Source organism: Quercus lobata, chromosome 12 (assembly GCF_001633185.2).
Source record: "Quercus lobata isolate SW786 chromosome 12, ValleyOak3.0 Primary Assembly, whole genome shotgun sequence".
Classification (NCBI taxonomy): domain Eukaryota; kingdom Viridiplantae; phylum Streptophyta; class Magnoliopsida; order Fagales; family Fagaceae; genus Quercus; species Quercus lobata.
In genome coordinates this window covers 42,797,642-42,812,601 of record NC_044915.1, presented here as the reverse complement: position 1 = coordinate 42,812,601, position 14,960 = coordinate 42,797,642, and the positions used below count along the sequence as shown (strand labels likewise).

The 14,960-nt window shown below is 37.6% G+C and overlaps 2 protein-coding genes across 3 annotated transcripts; one reads left to right on the top strand and one right to left on the bottom strand.

Moving 5' to 3' along the window:
* Window positions 1-1,666: 1,666 nt before the first annotated feature.
* On the bottom strand, window positions 1,667-7,745 carry LOC115971399 (magnesium transporter MRS2-I-like). Of its 2 annotated transcripts, XM_031091301.1 has the most exons (11): window positions 7,157-7,744; window positions 7,000-7,029; window positions 6,554-6,707; window positions 5,968-6,089; window positions 4,573-4,647; window positions 3,584-3,808; window positions 3,460-3,504; window positions 3,245-3,289; window positions 2,862-2,891; window positions 2,540-2,659; window positions 1,667-2,399 (listed from the first exon to the last, which is right to left on the bottom strand). In XM_031091301.1, the coding sequence occupies exons 1-11, from the start codon at window positions 7,415-7,417 to the stop codon at window positions 2,313-2,315; spliced, it is 1,194 nt and encodes a 397-aa protein (XP_030947161.1). In that variant the 5' UTR covers window positions 7,418-7,744; the 3' UTR covers window positions 1,667-2,312. The 2 variants fall into 2 exon arrangements, with proteins under 2 accessions (XP_030947161.1, XP_030947162.1); XM_031091302.1 differs by lacking the exon at window positions 1,667-2,399 and having other exon boundaries at window positions 2,570-2,659; window positions 2,819-2,891; window positions 7,157-7,745.
* Window positions 7,746-10,659: 2,914 nt separating this feature from the next.
* LOC115970690 lies at window positions 10,660-12,084 on the top strand. The gene is made up of 2 exons (XM_031090279.1): window positions 10,660-11,386; window positions 11,717-12,084. Exons 1-2 carry the CDS (start codon window positions 10,660-10,662, stop codon window positions 12,082-12,084), a joined length of 1,095 nt encoding a protein of 364 aa, XP_030946139.1.
* The last annotated feature ends 2,876 nt before the right edge of the window (window positions 12,085-14,960 follow it).

The window sequence follows — 14,960 nt, the reverse complement described above, 5'->3', positions numbered from 1 at the left end:
AAAGAAAAGTGATGCATGTAGAAAAAATGGAAAAATCAAATATCATAATGGCATTTCCTAAAACTATAGAGGTCTTGGGTATTTTTGGTGTTTCGAAAAGAAACAATTTTGAAGCAGAATATAAAAACTAATCAAAATTTAAAGATTGAGAAAAGTAATCTGTATTTAGGTATTTGCAGTTTAATGTTATAAAGTTTTGAAGAGAGACGTAAGCTTTAAAATTTACATGGTAAAGATAGGAGAGGAAGAGGGTGATCCTTGCTTAAACTTCCACCAACCAATGCCAATATGCTTTTCATCTTCTTTAATAAGTTTAAGTTATGACTGAGCTCCCCAAAACCAAAACCAAAAGGAGAAAGAAAAGGAGGATAGCGTAAACATGTTAAATCCGTACATCCAAAAGTGCCATTCCGTTGGCATAAACATAGGACTCTCCATACACACACACGGAGTCAGTTTCATAATTTTATTAATTTTTTTTTTTTGGTGTTGTCTATGTTGGAATTTGGAAAAGTCAAAAAGGTCTGCCAAGTGGCTCATGGTAAAGAATGAGAATTACAAATTTTGCTGATATTCTATTAATATCATGTCACGGATCATCCCATCTCTCTTTTTGAGTTTTATATTACTTCCAAGAACCATCCTCTGCCTCTCTCTTCTACATCCTATCCTATGCTTCTTCACTCACATAGTACTCCACCTGTTTTCTTCAACCTCTCTCACAAAGTCAAAAGTAACTACCAAATCAGTTTAGCTCCAACTATAACAATTTTAACCTATATCATATACTCCCAAAATATTTATACTTTTTTAATATGGACGTGTCTTTTTTTACAATTTGGTGTAAGAAAGAAAGAAAGAAAGAAAGAAAGTGGAGATTCATTTCCTGCGTTCTGATTATGCATCATCGTATATGAATGTTAGGTTCCTTATTCTTTTATACAAAGCTTAATTTGACAGATATTTTTTAGCTAAACAAATAATTAGCACCTAACCTTTAATAGATAATGGTCTGATTTTTACAAATTTCAGAATATCCACTCAACTAACACCTAACAATAAGTTGTGTTGCACTTGCATATCCTCATAGAAATAACGCATCTCTTGCTCACATAAACAAACCAATACCACTGTTTATAAATTTTTGAGTACTGCTTCTGGACATGTACAATTCTATTGTCCCACATATACCAGACAATTATAGGGGGGAAATATCTATGAGAGGTCCCAATGGGTAGGTAACCGACGAGCTTATCTCAAAAAGATCCATATCAACCTAAAAATATAGACTGTCCATACAACAATGATAATCACCGTCATCGAAAATCGGCCCCCCATGTAAAAAATCCTGGCTACGCCCTTGGGTAGGTTGAAGGTTAACTCCATCTATCAGTGGATCGGATGAGATATGCTATAGCCTATATATAGATTTTTCTACTTTCCAGTTTCTAGTCCAAAATCATATGAAGAACAAATAATAAATTATTAGTTAATAAATTTTTATAAACTTGATCACTTTTTTTTTGGGGGGGGGGGGGGGGGGGGGTGTATCTTATTCTTGACAAAATGCTTTCCAGCCCTTGAAATTCTGGAATTTTTTTTTGAAGATTGATTGAGTTCATGTAAAGTTGCACCTGCCACCTCAACCCTATCTAATTGTTTCAACAAACCAATGGGGTAATCATTTATTGGAAAAATGACCTACCATCCAAAGGGGCCCAGAACATGAGATTTTGTTGACAACAATGCTAAAAGAGGGTAGTAGTAATGAATGAATAGCCGCGTGCTGCTCCTTCCAAGTGTGTGTCTCACAACACAACACAACACAAGCTTAATTTAAATCAATCAATGGGCCCCCCGGATGTTTGAACATGATACAAATACAATGGTACCCTCCCTCCTAGTCCTATATATGAAAAGGGTCAGGTTATTATTAAGAAAAAGATTCATGTTTTATCCAAATGAATGCTATTCCTGTAGAGCAAATGTTCCAATCCTCAGACCATGCCACATACTGGGCCACCATATAACTCTGCTGCATTGATTTGTGCCCACGGACCAAGGCAACTTTGACATTGTTATCCCAACAGTTGCTATTTCATGTAACCAACTTTTAGCCGATTTAATGACTAATTACAAGTGAACCCATGAACCAATCTGTATTGTAATTCTCATGGAAAAAAATCACTGCATGAGGTGGCACTTGAATTGGATAAATCAAGTTGTAGTCATGCTCCTCAATTTCACCAGACTTCAGGTAAAATTGCAAGCTTGATAATGTATAATATCCTTCCAACTTGGTTGTATAAATTTCAAGAACCAACTAGACCTTTGTGCCGAGCATATGAAATTACTGATAAGAAGAGAGATGCACAAGCCACTCCTGCGAGGATCACCACCTGAAGGTCATAAGAAAGGAAAGTTGATAAGTAAATCATATGAGTCATCAAGCATATTGGCAAGACATGGACAGTAAGCTTTGTTAAGTTCTTCAGTGATCTAATTTTATTTCCATTATGAGATTATGAACCATACATACCCATTTAAATGCGTATCCATGGTCATCGTTCAATATATTTGGGATGTTCATGCCAAATATTGCAGCCACCACAGAGTACACAGACAAACAAACAGTCCCAGAACTTAGGAATAGTTCTAGCTGCCACAAGGAACAGAATAAGTTTGATCAAATTCATAGACATAATGTAGATGGAATTGTTTTAGACAGAATTATATGAAAATAGATTGTGGCCAGCTCAATTGCAAAGAACAGTAAAAGAAGCTTGGTGATGATGAGGAGAGATAGAGGTCAATAAACCTTGACAGAGAAAAGGGATTTATTTAGAGCTCAAAGATAATACCTGAATCAACTGATTCCGATGATTATCAAGCTGCAACAAGGGATGCAAAAGAGATTAGAATGCAATACTAGTCCAAATGCTTTTAAGGGTGTAATAGCAAGCCTTGGGGGTTTTGATCATTTAGGTGAGAAGCTTCAAATTTCACAGAAGAAGTAATTCAAAAAGTGGGATATTTCAAATTATCAAAAAACCTCCAAAAACTGTATTGGACCAACTTTATTATAGTTCTACTTTCTAGTTCTCCATTATTAGCCTTATAGCCTAATGCTACTTATTCTCATTTCAATTCATCACAGACATCGGATTTATGAGGTTCCTGTTGTTCCATTTTTAGAAAATGAAATTAGAATAGACAAAAAGATTTGAGTTGTCCAACTGGTCACCTGGATATTGATGTAATCCTCTGTGTCATCAATGTATTCACGCAGCTGATCAGAAAAGATTATTTAACATAGCATCAATATGATCCAAGAAGAAGCAGAAAGATGGTGCTAGATAAGTTCTTTCAATTTAACTCTACATCATTGCAGATAATTTGGATTCCATATATGTTACTGTATCAGGAACAGAAAACATGTTAGGACAGGTTGATGCATACCGTAGTCAATTTGTTCATTGTGCCATCAATTTGCATAAAGTATGCCTGCAAAATATTCCAGTACGAAATTAGACATTAGTTTTAGTTTTAGCAAAACCTAAAACAATTAAATGAAAATATTAACCTCGAGCAACATTTCAAGCTCCTCAACGTCAGTCTCTCCTTGACTTGTTGCTGCACTTCCCCTACTTATTCTCGATATCTTTGAGCCTATAACAGGAGAGGAAAGAAACCAATTAGGAGCATCTGAGACACTGACAGGTGAAGATGCCCCAGCCAACTTTCTTGATAAGTAAAGGTCTTCCATATCATCATCATCATCAAGAAGTTGTTCAAGTTCATCCCTTACCTGAGAAAACCAAAATGCCAATAAAAAACCCATATCCATTAACCAATAACAGCGTCAGCTTTAAGTTGCACACACTACTGCTAAGAATTTTATAGCTTCCATCTAAAAGGAGCCACTTTCATTTTTGTTCTCTTTGGCTGTCAGTACTCTCAAGGAGAAAGAACCCTCCAATTGTTTTTCACTCCCTAGAGACTTCTCATCTTCAGTTAACATCCTTTAGCTTGTGATCCTGCTGTCACCCTGATCCTATTCCATTTTTTTGCAGAGAGTTAGCAAATTTAATAATCTTTTTAAAGTTCGCTTGTTAACTCTCTCTTTAACTTTCCAGCATCCAAAAAAATAGAGGTTGTTCTTTTGGAGTATGAATAATAGGAACTTTCCAAGTAAGCTAATAAGTACGGTCATTAACAACATATCAAGAGCTGAAAACTCTTAAGCCAAAATAGAGATTACTCTAAAATCCAGTCCTCCGTCATTGTTGACAAGTATCCATAAAGTAGTCTATAGGTACCCCCCTCCCCCCCAATCCACTTTCTTACGGAATAGGATGGACAATGCTACAAAGTATAATTTTAAAATAAGATGCCCAGCAGCACTATCTGAAGTCCTATGCTCACTCAATTTAAAAGTTAGCCAACCTCCTAAAGCAAATTATATTCTTGTATAAAAGCAATAGATATTTAACCAACCACATAAACAAAGCAAAGAATTTTATTTTTACCTCAATTAAATAGATTCCAGATGCCATATAGATATCAACATACCTTTTGAACCCGATTTGTCAACCTTGTCATTGCACTTTTCAATTTCCGCACACGATCCAAATTACGACTACTAATCTGCATATTATGGTAGGTGTTTTACCAGAAAACAAGAAGTTTATTATCTAAACTCTATTATGTATGCGTATTTAATCTACATTTAATGAAAGACCAAACAACTAATCTTACAATCAGGCTATTAGCTTGATCATGCCGACAGTCCTAAATCATAGTAAATTGGCAAAAACACCACAACTTCAAGTTCCTAAGTGCAGAAAATCTTTGTGCCCTAGACCTATATATAGGATTCATGTAGCCCACCTAGATACTTGAAAACATAAACTATAAATTTCATCAACTATAAATACATTATTATCAATTTGAACTCAACCTGGAAAGGATATCTTTCAACCATTATAGGTTATATCTGTTATATCATCAAGTTAGAAGTGAAATGTTTAAGTTTCTAACATTGCTCTATCATTCATACAAAAACTAGAACAAGTCATTATTACCGAGCTTAGGATTTATGACCACAAAGACCTATTGGAACTAAAACTTATTGCTGACATCTTGTATTAATTGTGCTTTGAAATCACAGGTAAGTTCTTGTGTATCATACAATTACCTCAAGCAGTTTCCTTAAGTACTTCTACAAGTTCCCTAGAAAATCTACTGTGCAGTCCCCATAATTTAGTCTATTGTGATTAATTTTAATTCTTAGTTTGTTGCCTTGTAGAGATAAATTAGTAATCAGAAATCTATGCAGCATTTTAGTTCAACACAACGAGAAGCACATCAAAATAGTTATTTCTAAAGGTTCTTTTCCATATTATCACCTAGACATGGTGCCCAAAAATTCAATCTTTAGAGTTTGTATGCAAATTTTAATAGCAATTGCTTAGTTAAAACTTAAAAGTGGTTCTTGGTTTAGCGTACAATCTTAATAATCTGCCCTATACTTTGAACTAGAAATGAGATTTACACATTCAATGAAATGCCAAAAGAATGTAGGAGTGACCACTGTTGGCTTGCTATGCATTTGATGCTGATGACATCACTATTTCCATTTGCAAATAGTGAAATTAGAAATATAGTGGCTCTATGGATTCGTGCAATGCAACCACTCTGCTTCAGAATTCAACAAAAGGTGCAACGCTGAAATAGATATGAAACTTAATTGTATGCAAGGAAATTTTAATATGATATAGCTTCTTCTTTTTTATAAGTAATGTAAAACTTTTATTAATAAAAAAGCCAACCCAATTACACTGGAAATGTACTATAGGGGCAATATGATATAGCTTTAAGTAATATAACCATGTGAATTGGAAACAGCATACAAGCAATAATTCAGATTCCTAAGTACATCTAAGGCTGAGTAAACAAGGTTCTAACCTTGGAGGTCAGCTCATCTAAGGCTGGATAAACTTCATTCTCTAGTTCTCTTGTGCGTGCATCAAGAAAACTACAAATGGCTTCTAGTGCAACTTCTAAGGCTCGGAATTCAAATGGAAATTCTGCATTGCATATAAAACAAATTGCTATGATATCAAAGAATCGAACAGTTGAGCCATAAGCAAGAGTAGTGATAGTGCACTAACAAAATTTATAATGATAAGAATGCTTTATGAACAAGAAAATGAAACTATTCCTGGAAATATTATTTAGAGTGATGCTACTACTATTACAAAATTTACTACATAAGCTTTACAAATTGATGCGTTAATTTTTAAACATACAACAATAAAGTAATTCTAAATTTTATTTATTTTTGTTGTTACCGCAACACCAATCACATTCATTGCCTAATCAATTTGTAAGTTTGTTACAGAAAAATTGGTAGAAACTTTAGCATTTTTCTTGGTCTACATGACTCACTTTCCATCCCAAAAACTAAAGAAGCATTTTTCTTATTTTTAACATCATAGAGCATCAAAACAGGCCAAAAACACCCATAAAAACATCTAGAACGAAGTCTTACCATTTTCTTCACCACTTTCAACATCATGTTGAACGCCTGGGTGCTCTTCTTCTTCTCCTTGGCCCTGGTACACTGCATTTCCTAAAGGCAATCGCCTTCGTAGCTCCTCAATTATAGGAACTACGTTATTATCAAATGGATCTCTAAGCAATACCTACAAAAAACCAAAGTATCATTTGCCTCAAAAGAATTGACTCCAATTCACTTGAAATTGAAATCAACTGAATTTTGGTCATACCTACCTACCAAACACTAAAAACAGAACAGATAAAATTTTTAAAAAAAAATTTAAAATTTAAAAAAAAAAAAAAAAAAGTACTAGTACTGTTTAAACTTTGAAGAAAGGTTAAAAGTTCACCCCTCAAGACCTTAAGAAATCACTGCTTTCCCAAAACCCCAATATATCATATAAGCAAACAAGAGGAAGTAGAATTTTGTTTTTTTACCTCATCTGCAGTGATTATTGCTTTAATGTGCTGAAGAGCAGAACTCAAAAACAACCCCAGAAAAAAAAAAATTTAATTAGCTAAATATTTAAGTCAATTAAAAGAAAATTAATAAAGTTGAACACACAGTTGAATATGAAGCAAGAAATTGACACACCTCCAAATTAAGAACAATAACTTTTTCTCTACCAAGAATAGTTGAAGGGTATGAAAGCAGAGGATCAAGAATCCGAAGATCTCTGGCGTTAATCTGAACCCGGCGCATAATAGTATACTTGTCTGCATCCAATATGGAACTCTCCCCATTGTGGTCTAGTGAAATCCAGCTCCTTGAAACCGCTGTCTTCTTCTTTAAACTAACTTGAGTTTGAGTTTGAGTACTAGTCTCCACCGGAACCAATAACCCGTCTCGACCCATTTCTGAGAAATCACTTCCGCATCTTTAATGAGGAATATAAGCAGTTATGTTGGTGCTGCAATGTACAAAAGTAGGTGAGGATGGATAAAGTGAATGTAAGGCTGGTTGGTGCTACTAGTGAATTGGCATGATGTTAATCACCAAGTGTACGTTTTGTGTTGTTGAGAGTTGAGAGAGATTGGTGGGGCTTGGAATTTGGGTTTTGGGATTAGGGGTTGAGAGAGGGTTGGGTTTTGGAGAAGAAGAGAGCGGTGACATTGGTGGAATCTTTGTGAGCTCTGTGTCTGAGACTCTGAGATATTTGCATGGCTTTTAGTGGCAGCTAGTGGAATGTTGAGTTAAAAAATTGGAGGGGAAAAAGGTTTGAAACCACTGTTATTTTTTAGGTTTCACTCTCATGCTTAGGCGCGTGCTATTAACAATTTCACTGTTTTTTTTTCTTAAATTTATTTTTTACTATTGCCGGTATGGTAGGTTAGTTTACTCATTCATCTTGTGTGGTGTTGAATCTTCGACTTCACTCTCTACTCATTTGTAACATGTCTCTCTACTCATTTGTAACATGTGTGTTGAACTTATGACCATTTTATATTCATCTTTAAGGTCCATTTGGTTGGAGGAGTGAAAAACTGGGAGGATGAAAAACTTTTTTATTTGGTTAAAGAGAAAAATGGAAAGATAGAAAATGTAGTTTATATAAATTGATTATTATATCCTTATTATATAATATATAAGAAATATATATATTTACACTCATTAAATAATATAAAAATGAACACTGTAAGGACTCAATTTGTAACGATCCATAATAATGTTGGGTTCGCACGTAAAAAGGTCCAAACAGTATCACTTATAGAGCGTGGGTTTGAAAGGCTAGGTCTTGGTCACCGAGCGGTAGCTCGTGTTGGCTCTGGTCAGTAAATCTCATCCGGGGAGTTTGGGGAGCTCTCTGCTCTTCTTATTCTCCTTGCTTCTAGGACACCATGGCTGGGAGGACGGGTTGTCCCCCCACTATCTCACACTGCCTTTCTTATCCTTTTATACGGGCATTTATCCTCTCACCAGCGTCCACGTATAAGCTCACTTTTCTAGGACTTAAGACTTGTCCTGTCAGCCCATACCTAGAGTAGTTGGGGGTGGTTGTAAAAACTGAAGAGCATGGCTTTGTCAGGTGCAGAGTATTGAATGACAGTAATGGCAGCTTTCCCTTTGTCCTTGGTCGTTTTACTATCCAGCGTCTCCTTCTCTATTGACATAGATATTTTAGATTTTTTTCCCAAACTGTTCCTATACCGTTTTTGCCCTTTTTTCCAGGGGGACCCCGGATATGCCGAGGACAGAATCATCCTCGGCTGTGTCTCAAGACTATTTGGACTTGTATTACCCATCCTCGGCTATACCCTTTCTCGGCTCGGGCCTTGAGCCCAATGTAAAAATGGGCCAGGGCCACAAATTATTGGGCCCCACAAATACAAATACATATATATTTATATTACTTTTCTTTATTATTATATATAATTTTAAATTTATGGACAATAAAAATTGATTATATAGACTTTATCCACATGAACATACGTAGACTAGGAAGATATTTTCAAAAAAAAAAAAAAACTTTATTTAGGTCACAAGTGTAATAGGAAAGGGGAAGGGGTAGTGAGTGCAATAAAATGAGGGAATTTGTCTAAATTATTTTATTCAGCATCTTTTCTCCTTAATTTTCCTCCCAAATTGGGAGGACAAAAAAATATGGGCCCGGATGGATTATTTTCCTCCCCATTTTCTGTCTCTCTTGTTTTCTCTTCTGAACCAAATAAGAGAAAATGTCATTTTTCACCCTATTTTTTATCCTCTCTGTTTTCACCTCAACCAAATATACCCTTAGTGTGTTAAACTTATAACTTGACCTTCTACTTGTTCAACCTACCATATTTTATACTCAATTTTACAAGAAAAGTAAATGTTCTTTTGAGTTAAAAGAAGATTGACAAGTGTCAATTATAATATTAAAATGAATGAGATAAATGGTTGGGCGGTATGCTATTGGCTATTGCTATCTCCATTGTTAATCAATATGACTAGTGCTTGAATTATATATATAATTAGACCTACACGTCAGGGTCATGGATTTGATATTGGTTTATTTCGAGAATAAATAAATGGAAAAACCTCCACTTCAAAAAAATAATAATAATAATAAATGGAAAAACCTATTGATGATTCCTACTGGCACAAGACTTTTTGCACTAACTTTCACCTTTAGTAAAAATGAAATAGGTGTTTACAAGGGGTTTTGTACAAGTTGTTCTGTTTTGTTCCATATAAAGAACATGGCAACTCATGATGAGTTGGTTTTTTTTTTTTTTTTTTTTTTTTTTTTTAATAACGGTGTGGTTATTACTATATTAGTTGAACATTTGATATTATAAATTAATTATTTTCTTTACATGTTGGGATATGAATGCATATCTTTTGTTCCAAAAAATCTACTCCCTATTTCTTAGTTTGTTTGTCCTCTATTTCATTTTGGGATGTCCCAAAATATTGTCATGTTTATAAAAGTAAAATTTATTAATTTACTAATGTCCTATTATACCCCTACTTTATTTTCAAAACTATTTGAAAAGAAAACTAACAAATATTTTAAAAAATCAATCTAATTGGGGCACATTTTTAGTTGTCTCATTAAGAATAACTCTTTTTTTTTTTTTTAAAGGCTAATAAATTTATTTAAGGGTAGTTTTGTAAACCTACACATTTTTATAAGGTAGACAAGATAATAACTGATATTCCCTTAAAAGACTAATTAAGAAATGACTTCACGAACTCTCTCTAGAGAGGAAGAAGCTGAGCTCGCCCGGAGCAACAAAAAGGTTAAAGATTTTAGTCATGCGGAGTTTAACGGCGGATCTTGGGCTTCCTCGCCCACGTTAGAAAACCAAGCCAAAGGCCCCAATACCAAACCATCTTTTAAGGAAAAACTGGTGGGGGAAATACCAGGTGCCTTTGCTCAAGCTTTTGACTTGATCGACCAAATGGAGGAGGACATAGACTCCGATGATGAGTGTGGAGAGGCCTCCACCCCCGTCCGTGAAGGGCAAGTGAGAATCATGTTGTCTAAAGAAACTAAGAAGCGCATTTGTGGCCCCTGGTCCAAGGCTGTCATAGTGAAACTGATTGGGAAAACTATGGGTCACAACTATATGCAAAGCAGATTGGCGTAACTTTGGAGACCTGAAGGGAGAATGGATTGCATTGATCTCACTTATGGCTTCTTCTTAGTCAGATTCTACTTCAAGGATGATTTAGAGAGGGTGATCAAGAGGGGCCTGTGGTTCATCGGAGACCACTTCCTTTCATTGAGACCGTGGGAGCCGTTTTTCAAGCCGGCGATGGCAAACGTTTCTCTAGTTGCTGCTTGGATCAGGCTTAATGCGCTTCCCATCGAGCTATACGAAACAGAGGTTCTTAAGAAAATTGGTGACTCCATTGGCAAGGTGCTACGGATTGATTCACATACTACATTGGAGGCGCGTGGTAGGTATGCTAGACTGTGTATCCAGATTGATATCAACAAGCCGCTTGTTAACAGCATTCTAATTGGCCGGTTTGAGCAAGTGGTTACTTATGAGGGAATCCATAAGTTGTGTTTTTCGTGTGGCAGAGTTGGGCACAAGATTGAAGCTTGCCCATACACTATTCGCAAGGATAAGGAAAAGGAACCGGAAGCTCCGAGGAAGGAAACTGCAGATGAAGGTAGCGCTGATCTGCAGAACTTGCACGGCGCTGTCACGCACAATGCATGTGAGGCGACGGACGTGGAGGGGCACTACGGTCCGTGGATGTTGGTGAGTAGGAAAGGTAACGGACAGAAAGGGAAAAGGACAGAAAATGGTACTGGGCGTGGGTCAGGAATTTCAGGCAGCTCGGCATGGTTGCCCTCTAACCATCTGCCTCCAGTTTTTGCGGAAGGTACGTGCATGCCTGTTGGTGATCTTTCATCAAGCAAAAACTTACCGCGAAGGCTTACCAATCCTAAGTTTGGGGCTGGGTCCAAGAATGGGACGAAACTGTGGGCTTCAAATTCTACTAATGTTTTAAATTTTAAGGATAGGCCCACTTCTAGTTCAAGCCCAAATTCGGCTAAACTTTCTGTGGATAGTTTTAAGGCAGCAGTGGCTTGTTTAAAGTAGGATAATAGCCCATGCTAGGCTCCCCATGTTCCCATAGCCCACCCGTCCTCAGTGAAAAGCAAGAAACATTTGGCTAGAAAACTAGCCTTTGTAACTTTACCTATCACAGCCGCCTCTCCATGTGTGGAAAGTTCAGAGAAGAAAATCACTAACCCGCCCCTCACCCAGCCGTCCGCTTCTTGTTCTGTTTCCAACATTTCCGCTGGCACCACTTTTGAATTCTCGGCGACTACCAATGTCAAGACCGGATCTTTTGTTGGTAGAGAAAATGATCGGAATCTGCAAATCCAAGCTACCGGAGAGAAGAGTCACGCCGATGAGCACATGGAGTTCGATGAAGGAGTTCAAATTTCTTCCCAGAGCTCAGATAGTGAAGTTGGGAGCCTTGTTGAAGTTCATATGGTGTCCGATGGTGGAGGCCTTGTTGAAGATCGCATGGTGTCCGATGAGGGAAATGGGGCTGCTCCTTTTCTCTAATATTTGTTCCGTTGTCCTTTTCCTCCATCCCTCCATGAATTTTATTATTTAGAACAGTAGAGGTGTCCTGAAGCCTTATTTTCAGGATCATATCTGTAATTTGGTCCAAGAGTATAATCCGGCCATTCTTGTGGTTATGGAGACGAAGCTAGGGGGTCATAGAGTGAAGGCAATCACTGATAGGTTGCCATTCGACGGTGCCATCCACACAAATACCATTGGACTCTCTAGTGGTCTATGGCTTCTTTGGAATGCTGACTTAGTAGAAGTGGAATTACTTGCAAAGACAGAGCAGGAAATTCACGTTGAAGTTAAGGTACGAGCTTCTAGACTTACTTGATTATTTTCTGTTATTTATGCCAGTCCTAGGAGTGAGGAGAGATTTATTTTGTGGGTGAATTTAACTAAAGTTGCTGATTTGCATAAGTTGCCATGGGTCATTGCTGGTGATTTTAATGAGCCGTTAATTGATGAGGATAAATTCAGAGGTAGAGGCGTTAATATTAATCGATCTCTGGCTTTTAAGGATTGCCTTGATCGATGTAGTATGGTGGATATGGGATTTTCGGGTCCCAGATATACTTGGTCTAATAAGAGAGATATCAGCAATTTAATTCTTGAAAGGATAGATAGATTTTTTATGAACCCGGATTGGTGCGTCGTTTACCCGAATGCCAGAGTAACCCACCTCCCTAGGTGTCACTCTGATCATTGCCCAGTTCTCATGGAAGCGGCACCAGTCAGTACAGTCAAGCTCATCAGGCCATTCCGGTTTGACACCTCCTTTCCCAACATTGTTTCCAAAGCTTGGAATAGGAATAGAGATTTATCAGAGTCCATTGATTGTTTCTCTAAAGATGCTTTTGTGTGGAACAAAAACCACTTTGGCAACATCCATCTGAGGAAAAGGAGAATTTTGGCTAGAATTTATGGCACTCAGAAGGCGCTGTCCAATAATCCTAGCTCCTCTCTTATTTGTCTTAAGAAGTAGCTCCTTAGTGAATTGGAAACTATTTTGGACCAAGATCGTGATCTTTGGCTGTTGAAGTCTAGGTTGAACTGGATGATCCAAGGGGATAGGAACACCTCCTTTTATCATGTTTCTACCCTTGCTCGGAGGAAAAGAAATCGCATTGCGGCAGTCAAAGATGAAAGGGAGGTGTGGCTTACTGAGGATAGGGAGGTTATGGAGCATTTTAGGGCAGGGTTCCATAATTTGTACACCATTGCTCAAGAGATGGTCTCTTGGACCCCCCCTTGTCTGAAGCAGTGGCATGTTAAGCTGTCAGAGGAGGTTAAGCAGTCGATTGATATCATGGTTTCCACAAAAGAAATTAAGGAGGCTCTCTGGTCTATGAAACCTTACAAGGCCCTGGGTCCGGATGGGTTACATGCTGGCTTTTACCAAAGGTTTTGGCTCATTATGGGGGAGTCAGTGAGGAAGGAGGTTGAAAAAGTCTTCACTACTAGGAAAGTTCCCGAGTATCTCAACAACACTCATATTGTTCTCATTCTTAAGATTCAAGATTTGGAAACTATTGGGAACTTCAAACCAATTAGTTTATGCAACTCAGTCTACAAGATAATTACCAAGATTTCAGTTGCCAGAATCAGACCTCATCTAGACAAGCTTGTTTCGCCTTACCAGACTGCTTTCATCCCAGGAAGGAGAGGTGTTGATAATGTTATCATTGTCCAAGAATTAATTCACACAATTGGGAAAACCAAAGGAAATAGAGGGATCATGGCCATCAAGATCGATTTGGAAAAAGCCTATGATAGAATTGAGTGGAGCTTTATTAGGGAGATGCTCACTCGTTTCAATTTCCCAGAAAACCTCATTAAGCTTATTATGAGTTGTGTTACCACTGTGTCCACTTCCTTGCTCTTGAATGGTGGCAGTCTTGACCCTTTCCTACCCTCAAGAGGTATTAGGCAAGGGGATCCTCTCTCCCCCTACCTATTCATCCTTTGCATGGAGTTTTTGGGGCGTTTAATAGAGGATAAATGTGCTGCCAAGTTATGGACCCCTGTTAAAGCTTCCAGAAGTGGGCCAGTTTTTTCGCACCTTTTCTTTGCTGACGACTTAGCCCTTTTTGCCAGTGCGACTCCTGAAAATTGTGCTGCCATCAATTCTGTCCTTCAAGATTTTTGCAATAAATCTGGGTAGAAAGTCAGTGAAGCTAAATCCCGTGTTTTCTTTTCTCCTCATATCGACCCAGATCAAAAAGATGTTTTATTTGGCATTTTGGGATTCAGTGCTACTACCAACTTGGGCAAGTATTTGGGTTTTCCTATAAATCACTCAGGGAGGCAGAGGCATGATTTTGGGTTCATTTTGGATAGGGTTAAAAAGAAGCTTGCTGGTTGGAAGGCCAATTTGCTCTCCATGGTGGGTAGAATGGTTCTTATCCAAGCATCGACTTCAGCCATCCCTAGCTATGTAATGCAGAGTAATTCTTTACCCAACAAAATCCTCAATGGCATAGATAGAGTCAATAGGAATTTCCTCTGGGGGTCCTCTGAGCACAAAAGGAAAATGCACTGGGTCAACTGGGAAGTAGTTACCAAACCCAAAGAATCAGGTGGTTTGGGGCTTCAATCTGCAAAAGGGAGAAACGCGGCTCTCCTAGCTAAACTTAATTGGAGGTTTCACACCGAGAAGGATGCTCTATGGGCCAAAGTTCTCAGACTCAAGTATGGATCAAGGCAGCGGTTAATTTCTAGAAATGAGGCAGAGCTTCCAAGCTCCTCTACCTGGAAAGGCTTGAGAAAAGGTATGGTTGTATTCAAAAAAGGGGCTAAATGGGTTCCAGGGTATGAGAGCAGCCTTAATTTTTGGTCGGATTGTTGGTTGAATAGTGGCCCCATCAGTT

Bases quoted from the DNA above. Each gene is read 5' to 3' on its own strand.
- LOC115971399 (XM_031091301.1), bottom strand. From the start codon at position 7,417: ATGGGTCGAGACGGGTTATTGGTTCCGGTGGAGACTAGTACTCAAACT. The intron at 6,708-6,999 runs GTAAAAAAACAA...GGTTTTTTGTAG, and splicing joins CAATAATCACTGCAGATGAG to GTATTGCTTAGAGATCCATT. The intron at 3,505-3,583 runs GTTAATATTTTC...AATATTTTGCAG, and splicing joins AGCTTGAAATGTTGCTCGAG to GCATACTTTATGCAAATTGA.
- LOC115970690 (XM_031090279.1), top strand. From the start codon at position 10,660: ATGGATTGCATTGATCTCACTTATGGCTTCTTCTTAGTCAGATTCTAC. The intron at 11,387-11,716 runs GTACGTGCATGC...TACCTATCACAG, and splicing joins GCCTCCAGTTTTTGCGGAAG to CCGCCTCTCCATGTGTGGAA.